General features: G+C 40.6%; 1 protein-coding gene across 2 annotated transcripts; it reads left to right on the forward strand.

Moving 5' to 3' along the window:
• The first annotated feature begins 198 nt into the window (after positions 1-198).
• cunh5orf24 (chromosome unknown C5orf24 homolog) lies at positions 199-8,208 on the forward strand. 2 transcript variants are annotated; one of them, XM_036588964.1, is made up of 3 exons: positions 199-415; positions 3,357-3,976; positions 7,396-8,208. In XM_036588964.1, the coding sequence occupies exons 2-3, from the start codon at positions 3,357-3,359 to the stop codon at positions 7,601-7,603; spliced, it is 828 nt and encodes a 275-aa protein (XP_036444857.1). In that variant the 5' UTR covers positions 199-415; the 3' UTR covers positions 7,604-8,208. The 2 variants fall into 2 exon arrangements, with proteins under 2 accessions (XP_036444857.1, XP_036444858.1); XM_036588965.1 differs by lacking the exon at positions 7,396-8,208 and having other exon boundaries at positions 3,357-3,980.
• Positions 8,209-16,311: the final 8,103 nt, after the last annotated feature.

Here is a 16,311-nt window from a genome sequence, read left to right on the forward strand (position 1 = left end):
ATTGGGTTTAGGGTTTGGGTTTCTTTACCCTCTATTTTACATTAAGTTTCATGGAGTCTCCATCATCTTAACTGTCCTAACCGAGCCTTTATCGATCAGCGATCATTATTATTATTTCTCTTCGGTGTGGCAGAAGAAGCGTTTTTTGTTTCCGCGCAGTGCGCATGCGCAGACTTCGCTTGACTTATTAATTTTTAATGAAAATGGCTGCCTTTCTCCTCTAAAGCCTTTCGGGTGGGACAGAAATCGGCTCTAAATCGGCTGTAAATCAGCAGGAAGAGCAGAACGGCTCGGTTTGTCGCTGCCGGCCGGATCTCGAGCGAAGCGGTTCGGCTGCGAGCAGAAATGAAGAAGCTGTAGTTTCGAGGATGGGACGGATTTTTGTGTTTAACCCTTTAAACTCCAGTCAAACAAGGTACAGTAACGTTACCGCTGGTTTATTGTCTCCGCGGAGCTCCTGACCGCCAGCTGCACCTCGGAAAACGCCCTTTTATACAGACAGACAGACAGTCGGTGTTCCTGTCTGCGGTTTATGAGGACAGACAGAGAAACTCTTTGTGTTGATCAGCGGCGACGGGGACGTTCTGTGTGGTGCACAGTTCGGGGGATTATACTGTAGAAACAGCTTATAAACCTGCTGTTATTACTGTTGGAATGTCATATGCACACGTTCATACAGCGCTCATAACGCGAAGCTGAAGTCGGCTTCACATCCGCCAGCTTCTTGTTCGAATTTTCCCGTTCCACCTTAAATGGTGCAGCTGTTACATTCTGGCGACCGAGGCTCAAGTCGGCTTCTTGTTCTAATTTTCCCGCTCCACCTTAAATAGTGCAGCCGTTACATTATTGCTACTGAATCTAAAGTCGGCTCCTTGTTCGAATTTCCCCGTTCCACCTTAAATGGTTCAGCAGTTACATTCTGGTACCCGATGCTGAAGTGAGCTTCTTGTTGGACTTTTCCCCGTTCCACCTTAAATGGTGCAGCAGTTATTATTATAACGCCTCAGGCGCCACAATATGACTGCTGCTCCACTTAAGGTGGAACGGAAAAATTAAAACTAGTATCTGACTTAAGCTGATGCTATGCGGCTTTGGCGTGTCATACTGAAAAGGGCACCTTTGCCCAAAACACTACTGAGATACAGTGTTCTGTAAGTTACCCTACGACGCTTAAAGGGGAACTCCATCGATTTTTCTAATTTTGTCCACGATTAAGCGGTAAAGATGTAAGTGGTTCAGAGTGGTTTGGTGTGAAACGCTCCGTTCTAGATAAACTTACCGAGTCAGAACTGTTCACAGTGGTGGTGATAGGAACCAGACGTCCACCTCTAAAAGCTCCCTCACAGAAAGTTCCTACATGAAATGGTTATGAATTCACTGCCTGATGACTGAGACACTGTTTTATGGTAGTTTAGAGAACTTATACTCCTTTTATGGTGGAGGGATACATGCAGGGCGCTGTGAGGCAAAATAGTCCCCAAAGAAAACTTATTATTTCAGATTTTCCACTATTTTCCATCATCAACATTCCATATAAACTCAGAAGACTCGTGTAGGTTCACTGGTGGTTCTGGATAGTAAATAAAATGTCTATATTTGTGTTCTAGTCATGGCGACCGCTGGTTCCTATCACCACCACTGTAAAGAAATCTGAACCATTTCACACCAAACCACTCTGAACCACTTTGTTTACATCTCACACACTGAATTAGAAACATTTTCCCAATTTTATTACTTTATTTTGCTGTGTGAATGTGACCCTCAATGTGTTCTAAATTAATAACCACCTCTTGATTGACTGTATTTCTCAAATTACATTAAACTTACTCAGTTTATTTTCAAATATTGTGCAGGATCATCACACTAACCCAGCCTGAAGAACGAGCTTTCAGATATCTCAGCTTATCGCCAGAGAGCTAACAGGCTAACAGACATTTAACAGTTAATGTCAGGCTTGAAGCTCAAATAATACTGAAGATTCACAAAAAAACTGAATATTTACTGAAAAATAGGTAAAGTGAAATATGTTACATGCAGGTTTTACCGGCTTCAAATGCCAATCTACAGCTGCTGTAAGAAGTGTTAAACCTCCTTTGGGAAAGTGACGAACAGCGCTGTTAGCTTGATGCTAACATACAATGGTGAATTCCATACAGGCGCTAGCAGAAATTAGCATTATGCTAGCGGGGCTAAACGTCCAAACAAAAACTATGCACAAAAGGGATTTTTTTCCACATAAAACCAAACAGCTGGCATATCTACATGACTATATGACAAGAATACAAACATTTATGATCTTAATAACGTATCATATTATGTTAATTTATGATCAAGGCTGCTTTATTTTTGTTGGTTCAGGTTGTGCTGTGTTGTGGATGGAAATGATGACAGGCAAACAGCACCAGCAGTCCAGAGAAAAAGCGTGAAAAGAAAGAAATTTGCTCTATTTTAGAGTTTTGCAATACTGAGGGAAAGTTGATTTCACAGTTTATGAATATGCAATATAAGGTTGCTGAAGATAAAGATTTACTGTAGTCAATAGTGTTAACATTATAACAAAAAAGGTGTAACTCCAAAAAGGTGGCTAGGGGGCGGTAATAAAAACACTTAGGTCAGCGTTGTCATACAAAATCCTGCTCTCTCCATTTTTGACATTTTTTAATTTTTGTACATGATATGAAATCTCCAGTTACCTTTTTCAGTCTCAGAATTTCATGACGAACGGACCAGCAGAAATGATCCTAAATTATGTGGAGAAAGATGTTGTTGAATCAACTTCCATTATAAGTTAAGAACTTTTTTTGCTTCTCCTGTGAAGTTATTTTGGAGATTAAAGGTTTTGTTCCAACAGCAATAGTACGCTACCATGAAACAAAAGTATATAGATACTCATAGATTTGCAACTGGGGTAAGATTTTGAGTAAGAGGAAAACGCTGTGCTAGGCCTCTAAAATGTCTGAAAATGTCTTATTTTTTATTCTTAGAGGTTTTAAATACTAATATGAAGCCTAAAGACCAGGTTGAAAAGAGTCATCATTTATGATACCAAACCTCAGAACCAAAATTATCCAGCCAGCAGAGCTTCTGAGGTGGAAATGAGAATTATTTTCCTCTGCTGAGGTCTTACACAGGTATTAACCCCCTGAACTCTAGACATGTTATTGTTATTATTTCTAAAATATGATAATAAAGACTGAACATAAATTAATATGAATATGAATCAGTAATTTCTGTAAATGAAACATATTTTCAAGAAAAAGCCCTCTGGGGTTCAGGGAAGGAAAAAGCTGAATCTGGGTGTAAAACACTGTGCAGAAGCTCTGTAATCTGTGTTTTCTGCTCCTCTGGTTCTGCAGATGATGCGCCAGGTTGCCAGCACCAGTAACGATTACTGCCTGACCGGCAGGCCCTCGTGTTTGGCCGATGATAGCCGGCACCCAGCTACTCACTTCGACCTGTGTTCGGCCCACGCGAACAAGTTCTACCCCACCTCACCTCCTCCGCCGTCCCTGCAGATTCCTCTAACACATCTCACCTCACCGTCACAAGGCCCCAAACTGGCACCCACGCCCTGCCAGAGGCAGCCCACCCCGGGGCAGCCACGGCCCCCGGCACGAGTGGCCCTCAAAGCCGGCGAGAAACCCGAGGACTCTAAGAAAAAGAAAGGCACGGGGAAGTCTGGCAAACGTGGACGGCCAGTAGGGACCACAAAGTTAGCCGGTTACAGAACGAGCACCGGCCGGCCGCTCGGTACCACCAAAGCAGCTGGGTTCAAAACCAGCCCTGGGAGGCCACTGGGGACCACCAGAGCTGCGGGATACAAGGTCAGCCCCGGACGCCCCCCGGGGAGCATAAAGGCCCTCTCACGCCTCAACAAACTGGCTTACGGATCGAGCAGCGGAGCCGCGTTTCCCTACAGCATCACCAACAAACCTGGAGCCTGCGATCTGTCCAGCAAAGAGCAGGACAGCAACGAGTAACGGCACCTTTCTGCTTCTTTAGAGCTTCAAAAGCATTTTTACAATCTTATAAGAGATAATAAGACAGATTTTCAAGTAAATTCGTCTTAATATATGTATTGATTTTCTAAAGTTTAGCTAATTAGCTAATTTTGCACTAATGAGGCTCCACACAGGAGACTGATTCACAAATCTGTCTTAAGAAAACTGTTTTTTTCTTCTTACTTAAGAAATGAGTTAAGATAGATCGTTATTCATCAAGTTCTTTAGGAAGTTTTTTAAAAGTACTAAAATGATTATCACACAAAAAGATTTGAATGATAAATAGTTAAATATCTTTATTTAACTATTGTTATGCCCGAGAAGATACTAAAGATTTAGCATCGCTAAGGCTGCGTTTACACAGCAGAGCGTGTTCTGCAAAAAATCTGTGTCTGAATCGCGAAATATCCACCTGACAAAAGTGGGATTGCTGCATCACTAATAATAATGTTGGCCAAGGCACAATAGATCTGCCCCCTGCTCAACAGTCAGCACGGTGTTCTTTTCATCAACTGCTGCACCTTTTTTTTCTCTAAACATTCATTTATTGATTGTGGCCAAAGAGTTATGTTTTTATCAGCCCACAGCTCTGTTTCCAAAGTGCTTTTAGATGTTTCAGATGTTGATGTTGGTGATGAGGTCGCAGGTCAGGTTTCCTTCTGATGCCTCTTCCATGCAGATCATGCTTGTGTAACAGTAGGCAGTGTAACGGTACTCCACCACCTCCAGGGTCAGTCTGAGTCTTCCTGCAGCTCCTTTGCTGTGATGTGGGGGTTTTGCTTTGCCTTTTCTGTCCAGCACACGAGCAGCGCTTATCTTGCTTTGACATGTGCGGTTCTAACTGCCATTTCCTAATGACAAAAATTGCAAGCTCTTCTTATAGCCTTCTGCTGCTTTGTAGCCATCAGTTAGCTTCATTTTCAGATCTTCAGCAGCTGCTCAGAGGAGAACCTGGTTGTTAAGTGTTCGCACAAGGTTTAAAGAGCCAGAGAATTAATTACACTTTATTACACTACACGTCATCAGCTGACAGTTCTGAATGACAATTCATGACTTGCCTAATCAGCCCTAACGAGAAAATATCACAAAGTTTACTGCAGAGTTCGTGTTTATTTCTTTTCACTCAACAAATTATGTAATTTGATCAGGACAAAACTACAGATGGACACAACTTTCACACAGTATGTTTCTGCAGTTTTATATTAGAGAGTTAATGTGAAGTTTGAGGGAGCTCACAGAATCTCCCATCAGCAAAACACGCCTCAGTTTAGCAAGACTGCTTATTTATGCATTCCTAGCCTGTATTTATTAATTTATGTATATTTTTATGGCACATATATTTATTTATTTATGCTTTTATTTATATATGAGAGAATTGTCAGCATCTGTTTATTTGTTTGTTTATTTATTTCATACATTTACTAATTTATGTTTCATACATCTGTGTTTCATCTTCCACGTTATAGTTTACAAGAAGAAATAAAAACGTTCAGGGTTTTTGTCCAGCAGGGGGAGCTGCAGCTCTCACTCAGTAAACTTTGTATGTTTTTTCATGGCTTTAATAAAGCAGAGCTCAGTGTTCGTACAGACTCATCAGTAGAGCTTTTGTCTTGTGATAACAGTTTTTCAGCAGTTTTTCAGTCAAGTTTGCCTTTGCCAACGTTAGACGTGTTAGACGGTGGTGAATGTTACGCCAGCCTGCAGACCGTCTGCATGTTTATCTCCTACTGACGGCTCCACCATTCAGCCAAAGAAAAGCTGATCACAGCAGTTTAGCTGTGAATGAGCAGAAATAGACTTAGCACTAAGATCATTTAAAGACACGCCGAAGCGTTTAGGAAATGGAAACTGAAACTTGGGGGCGGTGTCGCCCATTAAACAGCAGGTGGCGCAGTATTCTTAACTTTTTCCAAATTTCAGGTAATTGCACTTTAGTTTTGTTTTGACTTTTTTTTACAATGCTGTCTAACTCATTTACATTGTTAGCTACCTTATGTTCACATGTTAACACTGCAGCTGTTTGTGCATCGTTAGTTGCTAAGTGACAGACTTAGCTAGAGATGGAATCGGCTTGGTGTCTTGGTATCGTCTGATTTTCAACCCCTATTTCTCTAACGTAGCTGATCCTGAGAGCTGATCAGTGGCGTAAAACATATGAACTGTGTAAAAGGGTCACTGCAGTCCTGCGTGAGGCTCCTCGGTCACAGGACCCTTCAGACACTAGATGGGAGTACAGACCTTTTGACTTTTGACTACAGGACTGAAGACCTGAAGTCCGATTTGTATGGATGAAAAAGACACACCAAGTTTTGAAAACGAACACACGTGTATTAATGCAGTCTTTCACGTTGAGTCTGAAACTGGCCGACTGCAACGCTGCATACGTTTTCATCGAAGCCTGCTCTGTGCTAAAATCAGGCTCTGTTGTCGGGTTGTGGCCCAAACAAACGTGCGTAAGGATGGTGGCTGAACTTGTGTAGCGGAGGTGCCCACTGTGTGCACTGTTAATTTGCAATATTTAAAAGAAAACTTTTCAGATTGTTTAGACAGAAAAACCTTTCAGATTTTGTAAAAATCTTATCTTGGGTCTTTACGATATTAACTTGGCGTTCTCTGTCGATTGAGCTATTAGTCGATTTATTAACAGATTATTAGGCTGCTTGTAAGCGTGGCTTACGAGCTTCTACACAAGCTTCTTCTCCCGTTTAGCGGATGTTGTGGTAATGCTGAGGTCAGAGTTTTTGTTGTGTTTTTGTTTTTGTTGTGGGTTCTAGCTAATTCCAGCTAGAGTAGTTACAGCTGTTTGATAACGCTGTTAAGACACTCGTGTTCTGTAATATATTCTGTGTGAGGTCATTAATAAATTTTATTTATGTAGCACACATTTCATGACAAAGTCAACTCAAGGTGCTTTACAGAAAATAAACAAAACGAAATTAATAAGACAGGTCTAAAAGGAAACGTTAAATTATGTCATAAAAGAAAAGTCCAGAGAACCAGAGAACCAGAGTAACTTAGAACAAAACAAAAATTAATCAGTAAACCGTGTCTAAAAAGAAAAGGCTTAAGATTCTGGTTAAAAAGGGATAAAGATCTGTTCTGTCATCACTGCTCTAACGATGTGTTTATGGTGGATCACAATAAAATGCGATTTATTGTGCAGCCCTACTTTACGTTATGCAGCTCAAGCCCACTTTGTTTTCAAGCAACTCAAGATGCGTGAATGTTTAACCCTATAAAGCCAGACTAAAGAAGCGAACTCCAGACAGCAGACGAGTCTTTTCTGATTGGCTGCGTCTGAATAAATAAAGATTCTGTAATGAATTAATGAATCTCATTTCCTCTCTCGGCAGACAGACGTGTGATGTTTATATGTTTTCTGTCTTTTGTCCAGGACACCAAAAATGGCTCTGGTTTCATCAGTTCCTCAGTTTCTGATCAGTGGCTTTCCCCCAGCAAGACACCCGAAGACCCCCCCGCCGAGCATCATGGCGTCCTCCGAGGCCTGCTCTCAGTCGGAGATCTGTCCGGGCGACAGACAGTCGAACAGTGTGGTGGCTCTGCCGCTGCACGCCGCCGTCCCGCCATACTCGCAGGTCTGACCCCACGGACCTCACGCTGGATACTTACGTTAGGGTTCTCAGTCGTGAGGGAGAAGAAGAACTTCATTATCGCTCTGGATCGAGCCGCGCGATGGCGGTCAGCACACGCGGCGGTGGTTTTACTCCTGAGCTGAAGATGATGTGTTTATACAGTAAATATGTGAGGTTGTTTATTCTCGTCAGCTGTTTTTAATCACTTAGACTTCACGTCTTATTTCACAGAAAGGTTTTTAGTGCAGAACTTTAAGTGTTGAGTAGTTATTGTTAATATTTGTAACTACAGCATGAAAATGATGAGTTTTATTGAGTGCAATATTTGTACCGCGTTTATTCCATAATGTGCCATCAATCAATCACCCCACCAAAGAGTTTCACACAGATCTGCCTGTTTCATCAACAACGTCGCACTTGTGCTGTGATCAAAGCTGCATTCTGGAAGACTAGAAACGCTTCACAATAGTGCAGTAATTAAAGGGGAATTCCACCGATTTTTACATGTTTTTACATAATTGAATCAATGCGCTGTAATCAGAGAGATTCAGAGCGGTTTGGTGTGAAGTTCAGATGTCTTTACAGTGGTGATGATAGGAACCAGGGGTCGCCATGACTACAACACAAATATAGACATTTTATTTACTATCCAGAACCACCAGTGAACCTACACGAGTCTTCTGAGTTTATATGGAATGTTGATGATGGAAAATAGTGGAAAATCTGAAATAATAAGTTTTCTTTGGGGACTATTTTGCCTCACAGCGCCCTGCATGTATCCCTCCACCATGAATGGAGTTTAAGTTCTCTAAACTATCATAAAACAGCGTCTCAGTCATCAGGCAGTGAATTCATAACCATTTCATGTAGGAACTTTCTGTGAGGGAGCTTTTAGAGGTGGACGTCTGGTTCCTATCACCACCACTGTGAACAGTTCTGACTCGGCAAGTTTATCTAGAACAGAGTGTTTCATACCGAACCACTCTGAACCGCTCTGAACCGCTCTGAACCACTCTGTTTACATCTCAACCACTCAATTATGGAGGAATTTTGCGAACACGGTGGAATTTCCCTTTAACCGTTTCATTTTGCAGAATTTTTTTAAAAATGGTGGAATTCCGTTTTTATTTGGCTTTATTGTGAAGCAGGCCTTTGATAAGCTATACTATACTAGCAAGTTAATATGAATTACATTCATTAAAATCTCTTGTTTTCAATTTCAAAATCCCAGCAGGTGTCCAGTCTAAAAGCTTTTTGGCAACATTGGTTAGTTCTGCTAACTAGCTGGACATTAGTGTGGCATTATTTATTATTGTGAATTTATGTGAATCCTCAGCTCCTGCAGTGTGCTGGTCAGTTCTCTGTTAGCTTTGAGGTTTTGTTTCTGACAATCTGAGTTAATAAATATAAATAATTTACTGTCTTGCTGTGCAGGATTTGTCAATAAGTCACATTAAAGTGCCCTGCATAATAGCAAAGATAAACATTGGCCCTTTTTCATCCGAGCTGCGTACGTCCAATCAGATCGTAAAATCACATTTCACCACCAGTTTTGTTATTCAAATTATTATTTGTTATTATTTATCAGTTTTTTTATCTTTAGCATATCACAAACCCACGTCTGGTTTAAGTGCGTCAATTTGAATGTATTAGTTTACCAACGTGAAAGAAATGCTTGATTCACGATCAACTAAGCAAAACTATTTTCAATGTCATCTACAGTTCAATACTGCTAATAAGAACAAAAATAGAAAAATATAATAGTACTAATAATATGTGCACATTGCAATCCAGTACTCATTTTACATCCACGTTGGTTGATTAATAAACAAACATTTTTATAAACAACTGTTGCAACTATTTCATGTTCCATTTAAAGATGTATTACACTGTGCTTTTATTTTATACTATGTTATTGACTCCACCCACAAAATAAACAACACAAACACAGCTAGTGTCATACACTGCATTAATACAGCTGCATTAATTCACATTTTATTCTTTTCAGTAATTTGAACACTATAAAGTTTGGTCAGTAGGGGGCGCAGTGCACTCACTGATCCACCTGAAACTCCGCCTACGAGCACAGCCACTGGCCCTTGAGCCACTGAACGCTGTCGTTTTATTGGCTCCCTACTGAAACATGCATAAATTAGGGCATGTTTCATGTAAATAACATGTAAATGAGGTTCTGATGGGCTGCGCTTGGTTTCACGCACTGAAGCCGATTCAGAGCTCAAATCTCCACTTTTGTTGCAGCTTTGATGAATAGGGGTCAGTGTTTCTGGACTTTGCAGTAGAGCCTGATTGATACATCAGTTTGCTGATAACATCAGCTGATACTGATGACTTGTGTTCTGATTGTGCTTCATTCAAAAGCAGTACAGGCTGAAACACTCCTTATAACTGCAGCGTGAATGGGCAGGGCTAAACTACTATAGGCTAAATAGGTTGATAAATGTAAATGTGACGTCACAAATACTGTTTTTGTAGCCTAGTTTTTGTGTTTATCTGTGTTTACGAGCTACATTTCAAAAAAAGTGAGGACAGTTTGTTTCCCCTGATATGAACCCTGTTAGACTAAGTTTATGCTGTTAATTTGAGTTTAAGAAGTGAGACCTGACCAGCATATCAGTCAGTAAAGCACAGAAGTAAAACTTAGATTAAACTTAACATTTACAATTGTATCAACTATCGCAGTTTTTAGCCTCTTAAAATCATTATTGGCCACAGAATCCCACATTGATTGGGCCCTGATTTAAACTGACCAGTATTTTTAGGCTAATTACAGGACTTTTAGCTTAGAAAACTTCCAAGGAAGATTTTACAGAATGCAGCTTTAAGAGCGGCTACTCCAGGGGCTCCTTTTACTGAAGCTCTCTGTGTCCGTCCTGACCAGCCTGGTATCTGTTCTGTAATAAATTAGCACTACATGCACATCTGGCTCAGTTACAGTAATGAAACACTTGTATCTCCTGCTTTTGGATACTTTTGTAGGAGAATGGGTCACACTAAAGACCTCAGTGACTTTAAACATGGCACTGTCATAGGATGTCAGGATGTCAGTTTGTAAAATCTCTGTCCTGCTAGATCTGCCCTAGACAACTGTAAGTGCTATTAATGTGAAATGGAAGCAACAACAGCTCAACCACGAAGCGGATAACCACCCAAACTTACAGAGCAGAGCCGCTGAGTGCTAAAGTGCATAGCATGTAAAAATGGCTGATCCTCTGTTTCATCACTCATTACAGAGTTTTTAAACTGCCTCTGGAAGCAACATCAGCACAAGAGCTGAGCATCAGGAGCTTCATGAAATGGGTTTCCATGGCTGAGCAGCTGCACACAAGCCTAAGATCACTATGCTCAATGCCAAGTGTCGGCTGGAGGGGTGTAAAGCGCCACCACTGGACTCTGGAGCAGTGGAACCGTGTTCTCTGGAGTGATGAATCAGCTTCACTATCTGTCAGTCTGATGATGAATCTGGGTTTGGTGGATGTCAGGAGGACGTTACCTACCGGAATGCAGAGCCAACAGTAGAGTTTGGTGGAGGAGGGATGATGGGCGGGGCTGTTTTTCAGGGTTTGGGCTCTCAGTTCCAGTGAAGGGTGATGTTGATGCTGCAGCACAAAGACATTTTACACAGTTATCTGCTTCCAGCTTTGTGTCAGCAGTTTGGGGAAGAGCCTTTCCTGTTCCAGCATGACTGAGTCCCTGAGCACAAAGCAGCTCCATAAAGACATGGAGTGACCAGTTTGGTGTGGAGGAACTCCAGTGGCCTGGACAGAGCCCTGACCTCAACCCCACTGAACACCTTTGGGATGAACTAGAACGGAGATTGTGAGCCAGACCCTCTCGTCCAACATCAGTGTCTGACCTCACAAATACTCTTTAGACTGAATGGACACAGATTCCCACAGACTCACTCCAAAATCTTGTGGAAATCTTCCCAATAGAGTGGAGGCTGTTATAGCTACAAAGGGGGCGCAGCTCCATGGTTTTGGAATGGGACGTCCAACAAGCTCATACAGGTGTGATGGTCAGGTGGACACATACTTTAAGCCATATCATGCACATTTACACTGCATGTCCAAAAGTCTGTCGACCTCAGTGTTTCTTCTGAAATGAAGGTGTTAATAGTGAGTCTGTGCTGCAGTAACAGCCTCTACTCTTCTGGGAAGGCTTTATTAGATGTTGAACATTGCTGTCAGGATTTGATTGAGCATTAGTGAGATCAGGTACTGATGTTGGATGGTCAGTTCTGGATCACTCCAACTCACCCCAAAGGTACTGGATGGAGCTCCATCACTCCAGAGAACACAGTTCCACTGCTCCACAGCCCAATGCTGGGGGGCTTTATACCCCTCAAGCCCACACTGGGCATTGGACATGGAGAGGATCACATGCAGCTGCTTTAGAGTGCCCCATTCTATTGGTCAATGCTTTTCTATGGAGATTATATAATCGGTGCAGTAATGGGTGCCACTTTTAGTTGGACTGTCTGGATACTTTTGGACACACAGCATAGGTTCCTCTTCATTTCTGCTCTCTTCAGTGTGAACAGTTCTCATTCTGACCTGTGGACAGCTTCAGTCTTTGGTCAGATACTGATTATTGAGATGATCTAAAGTGCAGGAAGCTGAAGAAGCAGGACGTCCGGATAATGGATGAAACCCTCCAGGAGAAGCATATTTACCTCAGATTTACGTGTGACTGATGTTTCGCATTCTTTTTAAACCCATCTCACCTGTTCTGAAGATCGCGTTTGATCCATGTAGGGTTTTTATAAATGTGTGCATTTCACAGATGGTCTTTTCTGCGATTTGTGATGTGAAGTTTTTAGATTTTTCACTCTGAACACGTTCTGATAGTGCCTATATGTAGCGGTGTACTACACTTATCCCTCATTTAGTGTGATGTTTATGAGCTCAATATAGCACATTAGTGTCATTTGCTTTCTTTTTCAGTCTTTTGAGGATATGATCATGTTAGACAAACACTCTGTGATTAAATTTCACTTTTAGCTTCCTCGGTTGAGAATAATGCAGCTGGTCTGACATCCAGATGAGACTGACTGATCGATGTGTTTCTGTTTGTGGTCTGTCTGAGGAACCCCTGAAGCACGTTACTGGATCAAATAAATGAATATGGAAATGCACACAGGGCTGTCGGCAACTAAGGACTTTATTAGTCGACCAGAAGGTCTGAATTTTCTGCTGAGAGTCAACTAGTTTCACAAAACACTGAACTGTAGAACCTTAAGGACAAGTTCCACTGATTTATCAAAATTCCTCAATAATCCAGTGTGTGAGATGTAATCAGAGAGGTTCAGAGCGGTTTGGTGTGAAACGGTTCAGATGTCTTTACAGTGGTGGTGATAGGAACCAGGGGTCGCCATGACTACAACACAGATATAGACATTTTATTTACTATCCAGAACCACCAGTGAACCTACACGAGTCTTCTGAGTCTATATGGAATGTTGATGATGGAAAATAGTGGAAAATCTGAAATAATAAGTTTTCTTTGGGGACTATTTTGCCTCACAGCACCCTGCATGTATCCCTCCACCATGAATGGAGTTTAAGTTCTCTAAACTATCATAAAACAGTGTCTCAGTCATCAGGCAGTGAATTCATAACCATTTACTGTAGTAACTTTCTGTGAGGGAGCTTTTAGAGGTGGACGTCTGGTTCCTATCACCACCACTGTGAACAGTTCTGACTCAGTAAGTTTATCTAGAACAGAGCGTTTCAAACCAAACCACTCTGAATGAGTCTGTTCACATCTCAACCATTTGATTAAGCAGGGATTTTTAAAAAATGACAATTTAAAATGAAGCTTATATGTTGCTATATCATGTTTTTTTGGTCACGCTTTAACCCCTTAAAATCTCAGTCTTATAACATATTAAGGTTTATTATTTAGTAACTACAGGGACGTCAATGCAAACTGGCTGAGCTATTCTTAGGTTATAGGAGTGTGTAATAAAACTTTAGGCCCAAAGTGCGTCACACCTCCATTAGCCTTGTGGATTTTTCACCTGAAATGCACTTGCATTTAATGCAAATGCAGAAGAATGTTTTTCTTAGCTGTTTGAACATAGTGGTCAGGATGGATTTGAGATGTTAAGCATTTGAAAGTAGTTCACTGCTGCCACAGCTCTGTCCACCTTTTTCAGGTACAATGAGGAAAACGCCTCAGATACTAGATGAAATGAAGTCGACACTTCATTGGATCCTTTGTCCCCCTGAGGGGTCAAATAATACACTTCACTTTAGCTACTTGCAACTTGGTTGACCAGCATACCAGCATCCAGAACACAACATCTGCTGGTTTTGCTGGTGAGCGGCCGAGCTGGTCTGTGCTGATTTTTCTAGCAGTGAAGGCCGAGTTAACAGTCCTTAAAGAGCACCTGCACTCAGAATTTGCTCTACAATGGTTAAATGGCTTGAATGTTGTTATTGTTATTATTATTATTATCATTATTATTATTATTATTATTATTATTATTATTGATCAAGTTGCAGTGCAAATTTCATATGTACCAACAGAACCTTTGTCAGTTCCTTTAACTAGCTAACAGCATGGTAACCAGGTATGCATAGGCTAACAAGGCTAACTTGGCCAACATTAGTGGTGTTTGGACAGTATTTACACTGTCCTCACACTGGATGATCTGTTTAATTACTAATAAGTGTTTAATAACTGGTCAATCATCGGTAACCAGGCTAACTTCCCTGCTAGATAAGCAAAACCAGCATGTTGTGTTTTGGATGCTGATGTGCTGTAAACACCAAGACCACACAAGGTGACCAGCTAAACCAGCACAGATGAGCCTAGACTAGCATGAAGTGCTGTAATATCCTCACACTGATTCACCAAGACGCTCAGCTGCTGACTGTCCAAACACAGATAAGCTAACTTCACTAACGCTGATATTTGGACAGTTAGTGGCTGGACAGTTTGGTCAGCCAGTATAAAGAGACGGGTTTCTGTGCAGCGTCATCACGGAGATGCGCTCAGCTAGGGGCCGCTTAGCTAATGGCTAAGTTACCAAAGTGGTCTTGCCCCCTGACTGCGTGCCCACCCAGTAATGTTTGTAAACAGGAAGCCCACCTATACTGAACTCTTAACCGTCTTTATGAAGGTCAAAGTGCAGAGAATCTTCTGTAACACAACCATTTATTTTTAAATATTTAAATACATTTAAATTAGTCTTTATAGGCACATTAAACGCTCCAAACATGCAGAACTGTCTACCATTTTGATTAAAATTCACTTAAACATGAGTAAATCTGTAATAAAGAAATAAAAAATGTGGACTAAATATCTCAGTGGACTAAGAACGCTGTGGCTGATTAGTCCAGAGTGGACAGCTCTAATACAGACACAGCCAAACCAGACGATTTCCATCCTTAAACAGATCAAACCATGACTGGTCAGTCAGTGAAGCTGCAGGAAAAGGAAGTGAACAGACTCTCCTTTATTCATTCACACCTCAGACTCTTCCCATACAGAAATCTGATATTTGGCAGCATATGGATTTCATATGTATGACATGTTAGCACATATGTAATATATGGATTTCCCTTATAGTCAATTTATATTAAACACACACACACACACACACACACACATATATATATATATATATATATATATATATATATATATATATATATATATATATATAAACCTATATGGATGGCATATATTCATATTGTAGCTTGTTCAATATTTGATTTATGTACACAGCATATTTTGAAACCTATGTCTAGTCTTTTATGGTACATGTGCGTGTTCGGCCGTGTATCAGGTTTCTGTGTGGGTTTTGGATCTTAATCGCCTTTTTCACTCAGATCAGAGAAGAACGCTGATGATATGAGGACATTAATAAAGTACAGGAGAGGAAACTTTTTAGCCGATTCATCTAGTTTGGGTTTAACAGTCGCACCGCTGACTCTGAACTTACTTTTATATATTCACACATTTTCTTCTCTGTTTTTGACTGAACAGTTACAGAAATACATAAATAAATATAAATACTGTGTGTAAATATTGTTTTTCAAATCTGAGTTGTTTTTTCTGCTTCCGCATGAAGTAAAATAAGCTGTCCTTTAATAAACTGAATTTAAAAATGTTCTTTTTTATTTCCTCTATTTGTGGTGAAAACAGTAATAGTTCATAAAGCAGTATATATTATATTAGTCTGTGTTTACACAGTGAGGGGAAACAACTATTTTTATTTTTGTAATTTAATATACGTCCAGTGCAAATATCCACTTCAAACTGATGAGAAAGAAGTATTCATAGACCACGAATTAATAACCGCAGTACTGCGCTGTATAAAGCTGTTGGCAGGTACAGGATGGAGATGTGTACAGTAAGGTTAGCTTTTTTCAGCATTGTGGTTCAGTTTTTGGCTTATTCCTCTCAGCAAACTGTCTTATATTCCCCAACTTTAGGAAAGTCCCTCTTTTTAAGTTTTTAGATCCTCCATAAATGTTCAGTATGACTGGAGACAGCAATATTTACAAAACTAAAAAAAAAAATCATTTGTGCAGATGAAAACAAGTGAATGGATTTATGGATGATATTAGTTCTAGATCAATTATTGATGAATATATGTACTGTCACCTGCATTAAAGTGGCGGTAAAAATACAGTTTCTACGGTCAACAGTTATCTTAAGTCAAAGATTTTGTTGAGAATTGTATG

This window comes from Colossoma macropomum, unplaced genomic scaffold, assembly GCF_904425465.1.
Source record: "Colossoma macropomum unplaced genomic scaffold, Colossoma_macropomum, whole genome shotgun sequence".
Classification (NCBI taxonomy): Eukaryota; Metazoa; Chordata; class Actinopteri; order Characiformes; family Serrasalmidae; genus Colossoma; species Colossoma macropomum.